The 21,535-nt window shown below is 49.1% G+C and overlaps 1 protein-coding gene across 11 annotated transcripts in view; it reads right to left on the bottom strand.

The window, feature by feature from the left end:
* SLC39A11 (solute carrier family 39 member 11) overlaps window positions 1–21,535 on the bottom strand; it is a 424,690-nt gene that overhangs the window by 47,632 nt on the left and 355,523 nt on the right. For 8 of the 11 annotated variants that reach the window (XM_061176496.1, XM_061176490.1, XM_061176491.1 and 5 more), the window contains 2 exons: window positions 19,853–19,922; window positions 12,250–12,388 (listed from right to left, as the gene is read on the bottom strand). In XM_061176496.1, coding sequence (XP_061032479.1) covers window positions 12,250–12,388; window positions 19,853–19,922 — 209 coding nt within the window. The remainder of the gene's footprint in view (window positions 1–12,249; window positions 12,389–19,852; window positions 19,923–21,535) is intronic. The other 3 variants (XM_061176497.1, XM_061176492.1, XM_061176488.1) reach the window with 1 other exon arrangement.

Genomic DNA, 21,535 nt, shown 5'->3' with positions numbered 1-21,535 from the left:
GCTGGTCCTGGACCTGTTGTTTGAGGGTCCCTCCCTGAACAAAGATGAGATGAACCAAATATCTTCCCTTTCTCAGTTAATTAAAATTTAACAGAGAGAGGTGTACTCAATGGACAGTGGTTGTTGGGCAAAGATATTATGGACTGACTGACTGCCTGCCTTATTGAGCCGTGCATTAAATGCAAAGAATGTACGTAAGTATGTGCATGTGAGTGTATGAGAGAGATTTTCTAGACCTTATTTCAGTTGTTCACTAGGCTGCTGGTTTTCTTGCTCCTAATCTCCTGTATCCTTTCAATGAATGTCCCTTTTCAGTAGAGCTAGTTTCTGATCAATCTGAATTTAATCCCTTTATAAGTAACCTGCTTGTCCTACCTGGACAGTTTTGTGACATTTTATTTACCTTTGTAATTCAAAAAATTTCCTGGGATATGTCTAATTGTGAGTTTCTTTTCATTAAATTTACCTGAAATGTGGTAAGTTCTCTTCCGCTGCATCCTCAGACTTTTCCCCCCCCACCAAGGTCCCTAAAATTTTTCATTATAGCTTTGATTGTTGTTCCTATTCTAATTGATCTGGTTGCCCCTTTGGGAACACATGGAAATCTCAGAGTGATCTATTCCACCAAACACACCTATTACTTGCCCTCTGTCTCATTTTAATCTATCTTTAATCTATCCTTTTCTGCTTCTCATTTTTTAAATAGAAAGCCATCTAAAAGGTAACAGGGAAAGAACATTTGATGTATTATTAGAACCAGCTAAAATCTTGGATATGGCCCTACCAGAAAGCAGTGCTTGTGATTCTGAGGTTTGAGTTTTTGGTCTTCTTTGACAGGTTTCCCATGCTTTGCTGGGTGATATGAGGAACCTTCCAGACAGCTTACAGGTAGTCCTCCCCTGGAAAGCTGTAGCACTTCCCTGTTACTCCATCTGTAAAGACCCTTGGTCAAAGGATATGCTTTCATGTATTAAACTAAACCACAGAGGGAAACAAATTGAATTTTTACCTTGAAAGTCAATACCATGGGTCACAGTTGAGACATGATCAGCAGCAGGATGGGACAGGCCAGGGAAGGCCAGGACCGACAATATGGACAGACTAGACATTGTAGGAGTAATGGGGAGAGGTGAGGTCGGTGGGTATCAGGACAGCATGTAAGAAGAGTTAACCCCAGGTAGGGAAACAAAAGTCAAGATCCTGTCGATAAGGGGAAATGGGAGAAGGCAGTACCAAGGAGGAGGAACAGAGAAGCAGCTCAAAATTCATGCAGACAAGACAGTTTAAAGAGTCCATGTGAAGGTAAAGGTAGAGGAGAAGAAGCAGGTTCAAGCACACAGAACATGCCATCTGAGCCTGGGGCAGTGAGGCTCAGCGCCCATGGAGTGCACAAAGGATGAGGACTTCTGTATCCATAGACCAGGTGGGTAATGGGGTCAGAATCCAGGCTGAAGGAATTCATAGCCAGAACCTAAAACCCAGGTCAGAAACTGAGTATCAAGGTGGGAGCCGAGCACAGGGGAGGGGTCTGACAATGAGTCTCAGTTCGATATTGTACATGCATCATATACAGCAGGAACTACTCCTGCATTCTTTGACCAGAATGTAGATGGGAGAGTTTCGAGGGTAAGCGACAGGCCAACCAACTATCCCAGAGAAGGTATGGGTCATGAGCCATACTTTCCCTAGTACTGATTAGCAATTGCTGGGTCAGCAGGGTAAAACCCAAAGGGTTCTCATATTCTGTTCTTAACTCAGTGATCAAACTCACCATTCTCTTCTTCTCCCTTGGAATCCCAATCTGTGTGAGAGGCACTAACATCTAGCTGTACAAATCCAAAAACATTAGGAGGTTTTCTAGTCAGTCATTCTCATCCCTTATATCTAATTGGACTCCAAGCATTACCCTGATGCTAAAACCAGACAAAGACATCACTAGAAGATAAAACTAGGGAGCAATATTTCCTATGAATATAGATGCAAAATTCCTCAACCAAACCAAATATTGCAACGTATAAAAAGAAGCTATACATCATAACCAAGGGAGATTTATCCCTGGAATGCAAGGTTGGTTTAACATCTGAAAATCAATGCAATATTCCATATCAATAGGATTAAAAAAATGAAAACCAAATAATTATCTCAATAGATGCAGAAAAAGCACTTGACAAAATCCAACACCATTTCATGATAAAAACCCTCAACAAACTAGGAATAGAAGGGATCTTTCTTGACCTGACATAGAGCACTTATGAACAACCCACAGCTAACATCATGCATCATACTTAATGGTGAAAGACTGAAACCTTTCTTCTTAAGAACATGAGTAAGACAAGGATGTCCACTCTTACCACTTCTATTCAACATTATACTGGAGGTTCTAGCCAGAAATTAGATTTAAAAAAAATAATTGAGGTACCTAGACTGGAAAGGAAAAAGTAAAACTATCCCTATTTAATAATGTTAAAGATAACATGAGCTTATATATAGAAAATCCAAAGCGATCCACACACACAAAAAATTATCAGAGCTATAAATGAGTTCAGCAAGGCTTCAGGATACAAGATAAATATACCCCCCCAATCCACTGTATTTCTATACACTAACAAAAAGCAATCTGAAAATGAAATTAAGAAGACAATTACATTTATAATAGCATCGATAAGAATGCTTAGGAATAAATTTCACCATGGAGGTGAAAAACTTGTACACTGAAAACTATAAAACATTACTGAAAGAAAGAAAAGACCAAAACAAATAAAAAGACATCCAATATTCATGGATTGAGTGACTTAATATTAAAATGACAACACGCCCCAAATTGATCTTCAGATTTAATGCAAAGTCTATCAAAATCTCAGCTGACTTTTTGGCAGAAATTGATGGGTCGATCTTAAAATTCATATGGAAACATAAGGGACCCAGAATTGCTAATATAATCTTGACAGTGAAGGACAGAGTTGGAGGATTAACACTTCCTGAATAATTAAAAATTTATTACAAAGTTACATACTCAAGATTGTGTGGTACTAGCATAAGGATAGCAATATAGACCAATGCAATAGAGTTGCGAGTTCAGGAAAAACCCCTCCCATTTACAGTCAATTGATTTTTAACAAGGATGCCAGGTCAATTCATAAGGAAAAGAAGACTGTTTTCAATAAATGGTGCTGGACAATTGGATATCTACATGCAAAGGAATGAAGTTGGACCCCTGTCTCACACCATATACAAAAGTTAATTCTAATGAATTAAATATTTAAACAAAACTGCCAAAACTATGAAACTCTTAGAAGAAAACAGGAGGCAATCTTTGCAACCCTGGATCAAGCAATGGTTTCTTAGATATGATACCAAAATCACAAACAACAAAAGAAAAGAGATAAATTGGACTTCATTAAAATTTTTAAAATTTGTACTTCAAAGGACACCATCAAGAAAGTGAAAAAACAATCCACAGAATGGGAGAACAAATTCTCAAATCGTATGTCTGATAAAGGACTTGTAAAATCAGATACATAAAGAATTCTTGCCACTCAAAAATAACGTCACATAATCCAATTTAAAAATCAGGCAAAGGACTTTAACAGACATTTCTCTAAAGAAGATATATAAATGGCCAACAAACGCCTGAAAATAAGCTGAACATCATTAGCCATCAGTGAAATTTATATCAAAACCACAATGACACACCACTTAACACCTGCTAGGATAGCTATAATCAAGTCAGATAATAACAAGAGTTGATGAGAATGTGAAAAGTCAGAATCCTCATTCACGGCCGGTGGGAATGTAAAACTGTGCAGCCACTTTGGAAAACAGTTCAGCAGTTCCTCAAATGGTTAAACACACATTTACCATATGACCCAGCAATTCTACTCCTATGTATACACCCAAGAGAATTGAAAATAACGTCCACATAAAAGCCTGTACACAAATGTTCACTGCAACATTTTTCACAATAGCCAAAAATGTCCATGAACTGATAAATGGATAAACAAAATGTGGTATATTTTGCTTATCAATGGAATATTATTTGGCCATAAAAAAGGAGTAAAGTACTGGTACATACATAATTATATAGATTAACTTTATTTATTTATTTTTTATTATTATTTATTTTATTTATTTATTTTTGGCTGTGTTGGGTCTTTGTTGCTGCACGCGGGTTTTCTCTAGTTGTGGCGAGCGGAGGCTACTCTTCATTGCAGTGCGCGGGCTTCTCATTGCGGTAGCTTCTCTCATTGTGGAGCACGGGCTCTAGGCACGCGGGCTTCAGTAGTTGCGGCACGCGGGCTCAGTAGTTGCGGCTCACGGGCTCTAGAGCACAGGCTCAGTAGTTGTGGCGCACGGGCTCAGTTGCTCCACGGCATGTGGGATCTTCCCAGACCAGGGATCGAACCCGTGTCCCCTGCATTGGCAGGTGGATTCTCAACCACTGCGCCACCAGGGAAGCCCCCACAGATTAACTTTAAAAACATTATATTAAGTGGAAGACACCAGTTACAGAGGACCACATGTTATAAAGTTCCATATATACCTAAATATCTATCTATCTATCTACAACAAGAGGGGCCACAATAGGAGAATCTGTAGATAGAAAGTAGATTAGGGGTTGAAGGGGTCAAAAAGAAATGGGGAGAGGCAACTGCTAAAGGGTACAGAGTTCCTTTTTCCTTTTGAGGGTGATAAAAATGTTCTAAAATTGACTGTGGTGATGGCTGCCCAGCTCTGTAAACAAACTAAAAACCACACCTATCTGTGTACTTTACAATGGGTGAATTATACAGTATGTGAATTATATCTCAATAAAGCTGTTACCAAAATATATCATTAGGTATATTTATAATGGTTATAACAAATGTTAATTTTTCAAGCATCGTCTGGTACACACCGAGGAGCATGTCATGCCAGGTTCCTTTTTAGCCTTTAGGTGGGGACTCGGGTAAACTCTCAGAGGGTATTAAGGCGGCAGAAGACCCAGGTTATGGACCGTCATGTGGCGTTACCGAGATGTCCACACGTTATACGGCACACAGGTCGCAGCGATGACGTCATGGTTATCTCTAGTGACATGAACTGCTTGTGTATCACCAACAAGCAGCTGCCGTAAGGACCTAGAGTCAGAAGAGAGACACGCGCCCCCAGCTACCAACCAGCCCCTGGCGGGGTGGGGTGGGGGGGTCTCCACAAGCTGCAGCCACAGCCGCCTGCACCCTCAACCCAGCTGCTGGGGGTGTTAACAGCTCCCGAGGGTCAAGTGCCGGCTGCCCAGAAGAGACTGACCTTCTCGGCTGTGTACTCCTCAAGGCAACCCCATTTTACAGATGAGGAAACTGAGGCTAAAGAAGAAAGCTTGAGTTTGAACACTGCCTGTGTTCAGACCCCGGAGAACAGTAACCCTTTGTAATCACGGGGCTGCTCCCTGAACCTGGCCGGAAGGTGGGCCCACCAGGAGCCCACAAACTGTGCACCTCCTGCCCCTGCCCCAGGTTCAGACCTGGGTCCTCGGGGCTGCCCACCTGCCTGGCTGAAGAGGGAACGTGGATGCAGGAGGCCAACCATGAGAGGTTCACTTGGTCAAACAACAAATGATGGAAAAGTCTGGAATCACAGACCTTTATATGTACATATTCAACATCACCTCACCTGGCATCACCGCAGCTCCTTGACGCTCACTTTTTCTCCCCCAATTTCTTTCTGCTCTCCTTCATGCAGGGCTGAGTGACCGGGGCAGCCACTCAGGGGCCTGGGCACCAGGAAGGTCAGGGTCGGACACACACTCCCCATGCACCCGGCCATGATCAAGTGGGGCCCTGGGAGCCTATGAGGGTCTGTACTCCTCCAGAAAGCACCCCTGCCTTAAATAGCAGATAAAAAGCACCATGACAACATTCCGCAAGAAACTAAAAATCAAATTTCCACGTGATACAGCAATTCCACCTCTGGGCACACACACAAAAGAATTGAAAGTAGGGTCTCAAAGAGATATTTGTGCACTCGTGTTCACAGCAGCACTATTTACAATAGCTAAGCTAAGAGGTGGAAGCAGCCCAAGTGTCCGTCGACAGAGGAATGGATAAACAAAATGTGGTCCATACAAACAATGGAATATTATTAAGGAAGGTCCCTATGGAGTAAGTAGTCAAATTCCTAGGGACAGAAAGTAGAGTGGTGGTTGCCTGGGGTTGGGGGAGGAGGATGGGGGATTGTTGTTTATGGGGACAGGGTTTTAATTTTTTAAGATGAGAAGAGTTCTTCGGGCTTCCCTGGTGGCGCAGTGGTTAAGAATCCACCTGCCAATGCAAGGGACATGGGTTTGAGCCCTGGTCCGGGAAGATCCCACATGCCGCGGAGCAACTAAGCCCGTGCACCACAACTACTGAGCCTGTGCTCTAGAGCCCTCGAGCCACAACTACTGAGCCCATGTGCTACAACTACTGAAGCCCACGTGCCTAGAGCCCGTGCTCCGCAACAAGAGAAGTCACTGCAATGAAAAGCCCGTGCACCGCAACAAAGAGTAGCCCCCACTCACCGCAACTAGAGAAAGCCCTCGCGCAGCAACGAAGACCCAACGCAGCCAAAACCAAAAAAAAAAAGATGAAAAGAGTTCTGGAGATGAAGAATATGATGGCTGCACAATAATGGGAACGTACTTAATGACACAATCATACTTAATGGTTGATTATATATATATTTCATATATATATATATGAAATGGTTAATCATACTTAAAAATGGTTAATTTTATGCTATGTATAGTCTACCACAATTACAAATTTTAAAAATAAAATGAAACAAAACACCATGACAGGTTGAGAGAGACATCACAGAACAAAGGAAGAAGCTTTTTTCCTGCTTTCTGAACAAGAGAGCCTGCATTTTCATTTTGCATGAGGTCCTGCCAATTATGTGGTCGTTTGCCCTCCTGCAATAAAACGCCAGCGTTTCTTTCGTTGTCATTCACCTGCTGTGAAATGCTGGCCTTAAGATGATGCATTCTCTGAAGCGGTGCCTCTCTCCCCTGACTTAGGAAAGCCACGGCCTTGGGAAGCATAACCCCCTTCGGAAGGGACAGTGGGAACGGGGTGGGGGGGGTCCCCTAAGCCTTTCTTCTCCACTTTCCTTCTAGAACCGTGGTTCTCACGCCGTGGGGTGCAACCCAGCACAGGGGACCCTGTTGAAAATGCTGATTTGCCCTCCCACACCCCACCCTGAGATGGTCAAGGGCGAAAGCTGGACCGGAGGGGGCTGAGGTCAATGTGCCGAACAGAAGGCTCGGGCCGCAGCAGTTCCCGGTGCCAGGCCGGGTCAAGGGGCATTTTGGCCAGTGGTCTTGAGCAGGCAGCAGTGGTTTGACATTAGGGAACGAAGTGGCCTTGGGCATGTCACTGTCCTTCTGTTCCTCTCCTGCATGAAACGAGGCTCTCCGAGGCCTCTGCCAGAGCCAATGCCAAGTCAGAAGGTCACCACGCATTTGTAACATGACGTTTGTAACTTGGCCTCTGTGACTTTTTTCATCGCTTCCCCCTTCCCTGCACTGAAAACTAAGTCAGGCCCTCAGTCTCCTGCGAAACCTCACCCCACCCCCTGCGCAGGTCCAAGGCCACCTCCGAGTCCCCCACCTGCAGGCAGGCAGGCATGACATCATGCAAACAGGGAGAGCTGGGTGGAGGCCCCCAGCCCTCGGTTCTGGACAGAACTAAAAACCCGACGACCTATCTGATGGACTTAGACCAAAGAAAGGAAATTTGTCTTTTAAGAACAAGTGAGAAGCTGATGACTGAAGTCCCAAAGAATTTTGTGGTTGGACCTTTTTTCCTGTTGTTTGTTTTCTGGCACAATCTGTCTCTGTTTCTGAGCCGAGGGCCGTGTTCCCCGTGACAAAGGCCTCTTTCTTATGACAGTTTAATAGCTCCAATGCAGGGGACAGCCCGGACTCCCACGGGCCAGCGTCTGAAGGCAGCCTCTCAGAAAAGGAGAAAGCTGCTGCTTTCCTCCAGTTGGGTTCAAATTGAACTGAGAGAGGCCTAAGGAAAAAAAAAAAAAAAAAAAAACCAAAACCAAACCAAACCCGAGCCTCCTTTTGAAATAGGAAATGAAGACCAGCAAAGGGGTGGGGAAAACAAAATGCATCGGGATAGACAAGAGGATGGATTCAAGCGTCATGCTCAGAGCTTTCCGTCCACCGCGGGAGGAGGTGAAGAAAGCCTAGTGGGGCTTGGAAGATGTGGATGGAGACTGGGGAGACCCTATCTATCGGTTTCCTGTGGCCACTGTAACCAAGGACCACAGACTGGGTGGCTTAAGACAACAGAGATTTATTCTCACGGTGCTGGAGGCTAGATGCTCAAAAGCAAGGTGTCAGCAGGGCCACGCTCCCTCTGAAATCTCTAGGGAAGGATCCTTCCTTAGCTCTTCCAGCTTCGGGCAGCGGCCGGTAGCATTTCTTGGCCTCTGGCTGTGTCACCCTGATCTCTGGTTCCATTCACCACGTGGCCGTCTCTCCTCGGGGTGTCTCTGCGTTGTCACCCAGCGTCCTCCTCTGTGTGTGACTTTTCTCCTTGTCGAATAAGGACGCCAGTCGCACTGGATTTAGGGTCCACCCTAATCCACTGTGACCTGATCTTAACTCTCTACAACTGCAAAGACCCTCCTGCCAACTAAGGTTACATTCTCGGTACTGGGGGTTAGGACTCAACATTCTTTTCTGGGGGATGCCATTCTACTACAACACCATCGTTCTAAAAACCCGGCCCCCCCCCCCACCTCCCCGTGTCCTGGAGCCTGTAGGCAGGTAACTCTTGCTGGGGAGCTCTAGCCTCCCAGTGACCCAGCCCAGCCGTCCGTCCACTTTCCAGGAGGTGAGGCTGGAAGTTGGTCATGACCTAGCGGCCGCCCGGAGCATCTTGGTGCCGTCTCTTTGCAGCGCTCTCTTCTCGTTCCCTCTTCCCCTCAGCCCTTGCTGCCTGGAGGCATCTGGCAAGGGTTACGGTTCCCTACTGTGGCAACAAATGCCAGGAGTGATGTGCCACACCATCTTGAACATGTATGTTTGCTGCCAGTGAGGCTGGCTGGAAAACCTGCCCCTCCCTGAAGAGCTTTCACATCTGCTTCTGTTTCCCAACTCGCCCAATGAGACATGATTTTAAAGACGCACTGGACAGTGGAATCAGAACTCCTGGAGCCGACGCTCAAAGCGCTTACAATGGGAAATAACACACTTTTTACAACGGCGCTGACCTCCTTTCCCACACCACTTTGGGGGCCAGTTTTCAAGCCTCTACGGTCACAGGAGGCAGGAGGATGTCAGGGTTAAGGGCACAGGTTGCAGGGCCAGGCTGCCTGGGCTCAAATCCTGCCTCTGCCCTCACTCCCTTGTGCCTTGGGGCACATCCTGCATCCGTAAAATGGGCAGAGTGATTTCTCCCTCACAGGGGGCTTTAAGGATTAGTGAATTCCCCAGGAGTCAAGGAGCACAGGATATGCAAGTGGAAAGCACTCAGTACATGTTAGCTTTCGTGACTGTCCCATGATTGCCAGAGGCAATGGTGGGGTGAGAGAGCCAGCAGGGGCAGAGATGTTAATTCAAGGGCTTCCCAAAACATGCCACCTGTCGTAAGGAAGACCTCAGGGAAAGTTCCCGGGCTCTGCGTCCTCCCCTCTTTACTGGGATAGCAGTAAAGACTGAGCAGTGCATGTAAACAGCCCCTAAAGGCAGCCACTAGTGCCACGTGGCGAACCCACCGATGCGCCCAAGCTGCCTCTCTTGGCTGGCCCGGCAAAATGCAGTGCAGTCAACACCAGCAGCCCAACTGAACGCTGCCCACGGCTCTGAAAAGCACAGTTGCCCTCGGCCTCTTGCCGCTTGTAACAAGCTGTCCAGGAGGATGGACCGGGCAGCGATGGGACTAGAGGAGGGAAAAGTCTGTGTCATCTCCAGCGCCTGGGAAAGCCACAGAGAAACGACGCTGCTGTTCTCAAAGAGCCTTGCGGGGTCCGAGCCTCCCCTGAAGCCTGCTCCAGGCTAAACAGAGTGCACGTGGTGTAGAGATAGGTCCCCCGTGCCAAGACGGCCAACCCTGTCGCCAGGGACTCGGGTGGAGGTGGCCGGGGGCCGTGGAGGGGGAGGGGGCCCGGCATAAACGGCTCCTCGTGCTGACGGAGAGGAGCTGCCTCCGGGCAGACACAGGAGGGCACTCAGGGCCTCCCTCCTTGTTCTGGGCGTGTAACTTGTGCGGTGACACGGGGTGGGGGGGGGGCTGAGAGTGAGTCCAGGGAACTGGGGGGTGGGGTGGGGGGAAGAGGGAAGCAGCAGCTCGTGCCGTCTGGAGGGGGCTGCCCACTAGAAAACCATCTGCAGAATTCAGGCGGGCCGTCGAGGCCGGGTGCAGAGCAGCCCACTCCCAGCCGGTCCTGGGTCCCCTGTAGGGCAGAGAAGAGGCTCCAGGTGAGGGTGCGGAGTGGACAAATAGCTACATTCACTGAGCAGGACCAGGGCAAGAGCCAACCAGCACGCCAACTCCGCGCTGAGACACGACAGCAGAATCAGCCTGGGAGGGCCAAGGCGGGGGGGACGGAGGGGAGGGTACTAAGGCCTAGTGTCGGGCATGGAGCCCACGACACGGGAGACCAGACGCAACACCTAGAGGCCCCGGCGTCCTGGACCCGGACCTCTGGCCTGCGTGCTGGGTCCACACGGACCGTGGAAGCCGCTTCTGAACCGGTTCTCTTTCGGGGGTGGGGGGGGGTGGTGAGGGGGGACAGGGAGCTCTTGTCCTGGAGCCCGGGCTGGGACAGGGGTGGGCTGGCCATCTCTCTGGAGTGTAGTGTCTGAAACAGGCAGGCCAGGAAGCAAACATCACAGCCGCACTGCATGCAGCCTTCCTACATGCCGGCCCTGTGCCGGGGCTTTGCGCGTATAAACTCAGTTAATTCTCAGAACGATCCGTTGAGGTAGAAACGAGTATTATTCTTATTTTGCAGATTAGGAAACGGAGGCACAGGGAAAAAAAAAAAAAAAAGGCAACGCATCAAAGTCGTACAGCCGGTAAGTGGCAGAGCCGGGATGTGAAGACAGGTTGCCCAGCTCCGGAATCCAGGCTCTTCCATACCCTCCTCCCCCCCACCCCCAACCACGCACCTACGCAAAAGGGTCTGCAGCAAAGGAAGCTCAGTGGGAAGTGAGACCCGCCTGCCCACTCCCCGCGGGCTCTGTCACTCAGCCTCTCATCGTGGCCAAACCACCTCACAGGCCACCAGATGCTCCAGGAAAGGGCTAGGTCCTCAGCCAGAGACCTAGGAACATACCTGGCCCTTCGCCTTACCAGCTCTGAGACTGTGGACAGAGCACCTCTTGGTGCCTCAACTTTCTTGTCTGTAAAATGGGGCAACTCACGGGTCCTTCCCCCATGAGTCTTCTCATGGAAAAGCCAACAAGAGAACGAAGGGCAAGGACAGCACAGAACGGAGCACACAGCAAGCACACGGCGGAGACCACCTATGGTTGTAACACTCGGCATTCCTGTGGTTTAAGGCCCGAGAGGAAGGGGATCGGCCCTGGGAAGGGTTCCTGCGATGATGATGTTTGGGGAATGGAACTTTCAAGGTTAAAATAAACTCTTGGCCTAATCTGGATCCTTTTGTTTTGGCAGAGAAGGTCATTTTTAAAACTCCCTCCCTGAAAGAGTTAAATTTAGAGTTACCATACGACCCAGCAATTCCACGGCTTGGTAGGTACCCAAGAGAAATGAAAACCTATGTCCACACAAAAACCTGTATGCCAGTATTCATCGCAACACTATTTGTAATAGCCAAAATGCTGAAACAACCCAAACCTCCGTCAACTAATGTGGTATGGCCATACAACAGAATATTCTTCAGCCATGAAAAGGAGTTACAACACGGTTGAAACCGGAAAACATGATGCTAAGTGGAAGAAGCCAGACATAAAAGACCACATATGGTTTGATTCCATTTACATGAAATGTCCAGAACAGGCAAATCCATAGAGACAGAAAGTAGACTCATTCGTGGTTGCCAGGGCTTATGAGGAGGGAGGGAGGGGGACTGGCTGCTCGTGGGTGTCGGGTTTCTTTTGGGGGTGACGAGAATGTTCTGGAAGCAGAGAGTGGTGAGGGCTGCACAGCTCTGCGGCTGTGCCCTGGGAGAAGCGGGTGGGTAGAAGGGGAGGATGCAGGAGGGGGGATTAAGTCGCTCCCAGGTAGGATGCGGTGCCCAGCTCTTTACCGTCCCGTCTGGAAGCCGGCCGGGGTTGACTCTGAGTTTGCTCACAGCTGGGTGCCATGCGCCTGCATTCCAGGGCTCTGGGCTCAACGGTGCCATTCGGAGCCAGGTAGGAGGCTTCATTCCTGCTGCAGCATCCACCCTGCATGAACGGCGGGGATGGGGAAAGAGAAGGCAGCCTGGGAGCCATCCCTGTGGGCACCTGGCCTTCTGCCCGGAGTCCAAATGGTGTGGGGTTGGATGGATGGTGACAAGGTCGGAGACGCGAGCTGCCCTCACACAGGCACCGCTCAGCCACCTCATTCCCCAGAGAGCCATGTCCCAATCTTGCAGCCCTACCTAACAGCCCCGAGTCCCACGGGCGCCCCAGCTCAGAGCTGGGAGAGGGCGCTTCGCGCCTACCACTTCTGGCTGCCGCCCCTGCCCTCTGGGAACGCGGCTGTACCACACCACAGGGCCTGGGGAGCGCGGGTCCCAGTCCTCTTCCCCACCCCCATCCCCCCAGTGCAACCCCGGGGCCTCCCTGACTGGGTCCTCAGGGCTCCCCGCGTGCGCGCGTGCGCAGCTGCCGGCAGGGGGAGCTCCACCCCCTCCCCACGTGTGAGCACCTGCTTTCTTCGCGGCCGTGGGAGCAGAGGACAAGGGTCTGGAGTTGCCTGTGTTCCTTGACTTCTCTCAGCTCACACCGCAAACCTCGTTTTGGGCAAATGAGCATATTTCATGGGTGTCCGTGTCAAGATTTACACCCTGTCCTATAGCCCCCATTTCCACACAGCAGCGGGAAAAAAATTAATCAATTAAATGGAGTTTCCCCTTTTCCAGGATCAGATTCTTTCCCAAGCTAAATTGCTCTCTTTTTTGGATAAAACTAGCAAATCAGGAATCAAGATCCCTCCCGAGGCTGTGACTTCCTCTCTCCCCACCCCGAGATGGCTTCTGTGTACACGGAAAGATGATAGGGAAGAAAAACACAAAAGAAAATAATAAAAAATATATCATCCTGGTTTAGAGAAACTGGATTTTCAACATAGATTAAAAGACAGTAGTAGAATAAATTGGAGAGTCAAGGTCATCTTTTTGCATTAGCCAATGGGACTTAACAGACTAATTTGTATTAAGAACATAATTACATATTATTATTGCACAAGGTTTTCATGAATTTGAATGGAGCAAGAAAGAGAGAGAGAAGTAAGTTCCTGTCTGGGGGCAGAAAGGACTTTGTTCTATCCTGAGTTTATGAACTAATTTTTGGTGATAATACAATTTCTAAGAGAGAGAGATTGGCAGTGAGAGCAGCTTTCTCTCAACGCCTTTACTTTGCAAAATATAAAAGGTGGCATTTCTACATCAGTCTTCACATGCCTGGGGGACATTTTTATTGTCCCACAAAGCCTGGTGGTCTTAGAACCACAGATGCAACCCACCTCTCTCATGTGACACACGTGGAAACTGAAACGTCGGTAGTAAGAGCCAAAGACACGGGCAGATGGCCAGGTGCGTGTTACCCAGCCACAAGCTATGACGTCCCACTACCGCACGGTGGCACTGTCTGCCAACCACGGCCTGCCCTCCACCACTGCCAAATGCTCTTAATAATTCAAGGTAAGGCGAGCAGCTGTGTGGGAGGACCGGAAAGAAGTTGTGGGAAGGAGCTGTCAGTAGATGACTCTAGAATTCCAGGCAAGGTGGTTTGATGGGTTCAAGAGAAGGGCTTGTTTGCATACACTAAAATGGATCTGCTAAAGTGCCACTTGCTATTGCAAATAAGCAACAGTGCAAGAATTTACTTCCAATTCTGCTGACGTGACGGAAGGGAGGGGTGGTGGGGAGGACAGCATGGGTGTGGCTGGCTGAGTCAGAGCATGTCCTCACGCCGGGGTTCCACGTCTCAGGCTAGAGACCACTCTCCAGGGAGCCTAGGCTGGGCTTTGGCTCCCGCCAAATGGTGAGACCCAGTTCAGTGGGCAGGGAGGGGGGCAAGATGGGCAGCCTTGAGGAAGAGACGGTCTCGTCTGGGAACTCGGTCCTGACACAGGGAGGCCTGGGGACATTGGGAGAGCAGCCTGCTCCTTAAGAGACGCTTGGGCGAACTCTAATGAGAAAGCACATCTTTTATTTCCCTAAATCTCCTCCCCCTGCCACGTGTTTCCCTGAATAAACTTGAGCGGAAGTAGGGGGACACCTTGCCCAGGTGGATGCACACACACGGGTCTACGCACAGAGACATACCCATCGACTGCTTGTCCTTGTTTCGAAACAAACGGCTGCTTGGCTGATTAGCAGCTGCTGTCTTAAACGAGCGCTGCTATTTCAACAGGCATAACTGGTTTAGAAGCCAGGCAGAAAGATATACCTGACTTTGGCTTTACTCTTCGATCCGAGGGGCAAACACACCCCTTAAAATTTATTTTGATGCCTGCATGTGTAACTCAACGAGCTATGTTAGGTCCGAATGCAGGCTAAGCTACCAGGCATCCTTTCCTAAGTGTCTGGGTGTTGATTAGCATTGGCTGGTCGGGGCGCTCAGCAGAAAAAAAAAAAAAAATCCAGGCTGTGCTCTGTGGCTTCTGCGTGGTGCGCCGTGAGGTGTGTGGCCAGGGTCCTCTGCCCGAGCCTGCTCCGGGATGCCTGCGGTACCTGTCGGTCAGGGTGTGCTCTCGGATTACAAACGCCTCTCGACTTGTGCTTAAGTCAAAGCTTAAGTAGGAAGCAACGTGTGAAGCGAAATGTTGGAGCATAAATCACCTCGCTCTGCCTGCTGGTTTGAATTATGCCTGCGACGGAGTTAAGTGAGAGCTGAGGGCATGTTTCCTCTCCGGAGCACGCGTGCTCTGCATGTAATGACACTTCAGAAAGGAAAAACCGCTGAAGCAGCCAACTCCCCAAGGACAGGAGGTCTGAAGAATTTCTTCGCGGTGAAACCCAAAGAAATTGCTGTGGGACCAGATCAGAAAGAAGAAAGCTGTGTTTCCCTTGAACTACAGGCGGCCCTTTGGTGGCTGAGACTCGTCATCCTTCAGGGGATGTTGAATTCTGAAGGGATCCCCCGACGATGTAGGCTATCTAGTGCAGGAGGAAGGTGGGCCAGGTGGAAGAGGGCCGGGAGCGGGGGCACTCCATAGAGGTGATGAAGTAACAGCATCGGAACACTAGATGGCAGCAGCTGTACACAAATTATATGCTGGGGCCCTACCTGTCCTCTTTCCTGGTGTCAGAGCCTTTGATGGGGAACTTGGGTATGGCTGTGTTCCAATAAAATTTCATTTACAGAAGAGGGTGTGGGCCATTTGCCGACCCCTCCGCTAAATGAACAGAGAACTCTCTCTGGCTCAGCTAGCTTGATCCACATGTCCCAGGTATTTGCCAGCTAACTCTTTTCTTTTCCCGAATCCATGCAAACCCATCCCTCCTTCCCTCTCAGCCCCTTTCAGCTACCTATGTGATTACTTATGTCTCCCGAACTTGAATTCTCCCTCCCACACGACAACAGAATCGGTTGACAAATGCTGACTGTTTGTTCTGCACTTAAAACGTTTTCTTCCCATCAATCTCTCTTCATTCCCACCATCGTCAACTCATCCCTTATCTTCCTCGCAGCTGCTATAACACGTAGCAGTGGTGTCAATAGCATCTGTTCAATTGCTGGGTTCTTCACACGGATCTGTCTACCTCTTCCCCCCAGAAATATTCCACTGAGCCAGATTAATGTTTAAGTCTCCTCTTGGGCTTTAACATTGCTGGGCACCGGAACCCACCAAGGCTGTCAGCCTCTTGCTGAAGAACGCACTTTTTCTTTGGCCTTCAGTCTTACTTCCACAAAGCGCCACACGAATCCCATCTCGGTGACATCACCCACCCGCCAGCTCGCAGTACTAACTGCCCTTATCACCTCCACTTCTCCAGGCGGACAGCCGCCACGCTCCTGTTTTAAGGCCACCCGTTCTATGAAGCGCCCCTGAGACGGGGGAAGACCTTGCCCTTCGTCCACTGGTTTCTTAGGTAATTTGGTTTGCATCCCTCCCTGTGCTCATCTTATGGCACCTGAGGGTTTCACCGCCCACTAACCAATTATTTTAGCTATTTCTTTTGTTATTGATTTTCAATTACATTGCACGGAGGTCAGAGTGTGGTCTGCATGGTATTATTGATCTGGGGGTGTTCTGACTTTCTCTGTGGCACAGTACTGTAATCAGTTTTGGGAAACATACACACGTGTGCTTGGAAAGAATGTTTAAGTTTTTCTGATTGCTGGGTTGGGGGTCTACATGTGTCCATTATGTACCTTTGGTAACGCTTTATTTTATCAGTGTCAGAGAGGGGAATGGTACTCCCCACCATGACTGCAGTTTTGTCTGCTGTGCCCTGCAATTCTGACAATTTTTCTTGAGCATTTTGAGGCTGATGTTGCTAGAAGCGCACAGATGCGGGATCGTTCTGTCATCCCGGTACATTGTTTCTCTTTTCATTAAGTACTGACCTTTATTCTTTCTGTAGCTGTCTGCCTTGAAGTCGGCTTGGTCTGATACTGACATTGTAATACCTGCTTTCTTTTGATCAGCATTCACCTTGTGTCTGTTTTCATTCCTCTATCTGCCACCTTTGCACGTTGTGCTTTAGGTGTGTCGCTTGTTAATTATAGAATTGGAATTCTAAAAAGCAAAACCTCACTCTTTCAAAAGATGTATTTAATCGTCTGATGACTGTTTTTGCACCCCTCCCCTCAGTATTAGCCTGTTTTCTCCTTTTTTTCTCCCTCCCTCCCTCCTTTCCCTCCCACGAAACCCTGGTCTGCAGCATGAGCTAAGGGCAGAGAAGGCTTACAAGCCTTGCCTGGGGGCTGTTCTGAGTTTTACCGCTGAAGAGTAAGATCAGAGGAATCTGAAAGGAAGAACCCAAATCACAAACTATATATGGATTTGTAAGTGGGGAAGACAGGCTGAAGGAGCGGGTCTGCATGAGGTCACCCTCTTTCCCTCTCTGTGGCCTGCGTGGACATGCTCTCCCCCCACCCCTACTCCTGATACCCTGGACACAGTGGTGATGCGGGCAAAGCTCTAACGGCTCTGCCCACCGGCTGTGACGGGGGTGGGTGGAGTGTAGGGGCATAAAACCCCCAAGGATGCTTGTTTATCAGAGGGTTTTATGAGGCTGAAAATACCCAGTCCAGCGCCCCAGCCCGATCCCAGCTGGAGAGCCCCATTGAGGGTTTATGTAACTCGGAGAGGATCTGTTTGGTCTAGGGAAGGGGGGAGTTGGGTTGGAAAGGCTTTCGCTCTGCTTTCTTCAGAAACATAAAGATTAGCAGAAAGTGTAGGTGATAGAATAGAGGGACATCGGAGTTGACATCTTGAGGTTGCAGGAGACATGGTGCCACCAGACAGGAAGCCTGGCCCGTGAGCGCAGTGCGTGGGGCTGGGCTGTCACTTGCTGGCACAGACATTTCTGGAGCACGTGCAGCTCCCCGAGTTCTGGGAGGACCTGGCCTTTGGTTGCTTAAGGGGTCAGCCCCGCAGGGCTCCTTAGCACGTGACCCCCCCGCCCCCCGCCCGACACTGCCCACCCCTGACGTTCCTTGTGGTCTAAACCAAGTCAAGATCAAAATGGCTGTACCAGGGGACAAAGCCCAACTCCCCCTCCCCGGCCCGGGTCAGGAAGAGCAGCCCGCAGGGCATGACGAATCACAATCAGCCCTGGATTTCGGTGACACTTCTTACATTCTAAAGGCTTCTCCCCATCCATGGCTCCTGTGATTTTCGCCATAGGCATCTTGTTAATGATGACCCTGGAGTCAGGGCGAGGAAGTGACTTGGGAGTCCAACAGGCAGGAAGAAGAATTGAGAACAGAGAAAATCTCAACCCAGAACTGTGCCAGCCCGCACACGTGTTCGGGGCCTCGTGGAGCAGACACGTCCCTCAGCACGAAGCATTAGAATTCAGTGACTACAGTGACACACAGGGGCCCCAGAGCAGCTGAGGGAATCGAGAAAAGGAGGTGATGGGGTGTAAAGAGGCCCCACGCAAGGTTGGGAATGAGGGAAGAGGGGAGAAAGGGATTCCGTGAGGAATTAGTTCCTGGCAACCATGATCCGTAGACACAGGGCAGATCATTAAAGGAGGTGGTGCCATTGCCTTAGGCGGGTAAAAAGTAGAGTTTGAGATTATACCAGTCAGAGGGCAGTGGAGTGAGAAATGTGTGGTTTCGATACAGACACCAGGGGCCCCTGGACCATCTCTTTGACCTGAATTATGTTTTCAAAATAATTGTGAAAAATAATAATAATAAAAATAATTGTGATTTTGAGCACTTTTTAGACAGTGTGCGTGCTGTCTGTTCGAAGTTCACCTCTGTCCTCGCCATTCCCAACTGTCTCCACCTGCCTGTCTGCACTTATTTGTTACCTCTTAGTTCTCTACAGGCATCTGAGTTTGCCGCCCTTGGACAGAAGGCTCCACCCGCCCTCCTTCAGCCTGGAGGCTGTAGTATTTGTGGTTTTGTGGGCACAGGTGGACCAGGTAGCTTATCTCCATGATGCCTCTTTATGGTCCCAAGGCTGCAGCCTTATCTAGGCCCTGTAATTCAACAGAGGAAGAGGAAAGGAAGAATCTACAAGGCCTGCTGATCGTCTAGGGAGGACGAGGGGAAATAGGAAGCCGAGGATGACAGTGAGTTTGGCTTGGTCGACCGGGTACCAGGTGGTGATGGGGAACCCTGGGGTTTTGCATGACAGCAGATGGGGACAATAGTTCAACTTTGGAGATGCTGGGTGCGGGGATCCTGCGAAACACCCGAGCGGAGACATATGGATGGTGGCCGGACCCGTAAGAATAAGTTCGGGAGAAAAATCTAGGCGGAAGATCAACTTGGGCATCACCAGCAAACAGATGGAAAATAAAGCCACGGGCACGGGGCAGAATCCCCAGAGAGAGTGCGCGAAGTGAGAAGAAAGGATGCCCTAGAGATGGAGCGCTGGGGGACATCAACATTTCAGGACAGGCCGCAGGACACGAACCTGCAGAAGAGCCTGTGGAGAAGCAGATGGAAGAGGGAGGCAACCAGGAGAGGCCAGTGGCCAGAAAGAGAAAGCGAGGGCTTCTAAAGGAGAGAGCGGTGAGGAGCGTCAGCTGCTGCCTTCGAGGTACAGCTGGGCCTCCGGATCCTGCCATCCCCCCACGGCTGAGTTCGCGGATGTGGAACCTGCGGATGCAGGATCCGTGGATACCGAGGGCCAACCGTGGTACTCGAGCATTCGAGGATCTTGGTATCCGCCGGCGGGTCCTGGAACCAGTCCCCCCCAGGACACTGTCTTTATCATGTACTTATACATTTAAAGCGTTTGGAGAACAGCATGCGATTATACCCATGGTTGGTTTTCAAAACGGTTACCCATCAGACAGCTCATTGGAAAAACGTGGTGTAAACCTGCTTCTTGATAGAGTACCTCTCTCAGGTATGAGCTTCCCTGACCTCCTCCTCGCCTCCGCCAGTCAGACCTGGGGGGCTGGGGCTGCTGCACAGTTATGTGCAGACAGCTCACCCAAGGCAACAGGCATTTCCGGGCACCACCGGGTGCAGTGCCACGCTCTAAGGCACTAGGTGTCGGCTTACCTGGCGCTCTCAAAGGTAGCAGATGCCGTCTTTTCTACAGCTCCAAATCCAACTCCAACAGCAAGACCCTCTGAAACAGACATAAAAAAGTACGATGGGTTAGGAATCATGTTTCTATAATACATGCATGTAGAATCGAAGCTTGCTCAGGGCCAAAGCCAGCAGACTCCCGTGGGCTGAATTAGCACTGCTGTCCGTTTGGGGCTGGGTGATGGCCCGACTCGCTTGGTGGGGGAACCCCTGGGACACCATGGAACCAGTTACACACTTCATCACACTGGCAAATCCCCTGGTCTTTTTTGCATACTTTATAGTTACTCAACAGGCTTATACTTAATCAGCTGTTAAGAGCAAGCAGCTTCTTCGCTTCTTCCATAAGAAATCAGAACAACAGCATTTTGATGTGACACAATACAGGTTAAAAGCAGATCTTGCTAAGGCTAATCTCTGAAATGGGCGCACCGCTGTATTTGCAAATGCAAGTAAAAGAACTCCATAAAAAAATGGATCTTACATTTTTGGGGCTTCCCTGGTGGCCCAGTGGTTAAGAATCCGCCTGCCAATGCAGGGGACACGGGTTCGAGCCCTGGTCCGGGAAGATCCCACGTGCCGGGGAACAACAAAGCCCGTGCACCACAACTACTGAGCCTGCGCTCTAGAACCCGCAAGCCACAACTACTGAAGCCCGCGTGCCACAACTACTGAAGCCTGCGTGCCTAGAGCCCATGCCGCAACAAGAGAAGCCACCTCAATGAGAAGCTCGCGCACCGCAACAAAGAGTAGCCCCCGCTCGCCGCAACTAGAGAAAGCCCGTGCGCAGCAACGAAGACCCAATGCAGACAAAAATAAATAAATTTATTTTTAAAAAATGGATCTTACATTTTTAAATGTCATTGGATTTTTCCATTATGTGTTGATTCTGCAACTAGAAACTAGAAGTTTTTGAGTCCCAGAGTTCATTTGAATTTGACTGTTTTAATCCTTTTTATTAATTAAAAAATGCTTGCCAAAAAAAAAAAAAGGTTCATCCCCATCACTATGTCACATAAAATTGCACGAGGCTGCCAGTAACAGAAAATCCACAGAACAGTAGCTTCAACCAAGGGTCAGCAGACTATAGCCCAGGGGCCACATCCAGCCCACTGCCTGTTTCTGTACGGCCTGCAAGCTAAAAATGATTTTTTTAAAAAATTTACTCATTTTATTTATTTATTTTTGGCTGCACTGGGTCTTCATTGCCGTGCATGGGCTTTCTCTAGTTGCGTCAAGCGGGGGCTACTCTTCGTTGCAGTGCATGGGCTTCTCATTGCAGTGGCTTCTCTTGTTGTGGAACATGGGCTCTAGGTGCTAATGAGAGACCAAATGGTCTGAAAACCTAAAATATTTACTATGTGGCCCTTTAAAGAAAGAGTTTGATGACCCCAGACCTAAACACATAGGGTTTTATTAGCTCGTGCAACGAGAAGTCCAAGGTTGATATGGTGGCCCAATGACGTCATCACAGACATTGACGATCCATCCTCAAATGGCAGGGACTCTTACAGTCTGCTCTGAGATGGTGTGACCATAGTGTAGCTTGAAGCTTGGGGATGGACAGATGATCTTCCAAGTCCTGTCCAGTAGGAGTGAGCTTGCCAAGTTCACCAACGCCCTGATCAAATGTGGAAGAGCCATGCTGGTCTG

This window comes from Eubalaena glacialis, chromosome 19 (genome assembly GCF_028564815.1).
Source record: "Eubalaena glacialis isolate mEubGla1 chromosome 19, mEubGla1.1.hap2.+ XY, whole genome shotgun sequence".
Classification (NCBI taxonomy): domain Eukaryota; kingdom Metazoa; phylum Chordata; class Mammalia; order Artiodactyla; family Balaenidae; genus Eubalaena; species Eubalaena glacialis.
Note: the sequence above shows the minus strand (reverse complement) of the source record. Positions and strands in the feature narration are given on the sequence as shown.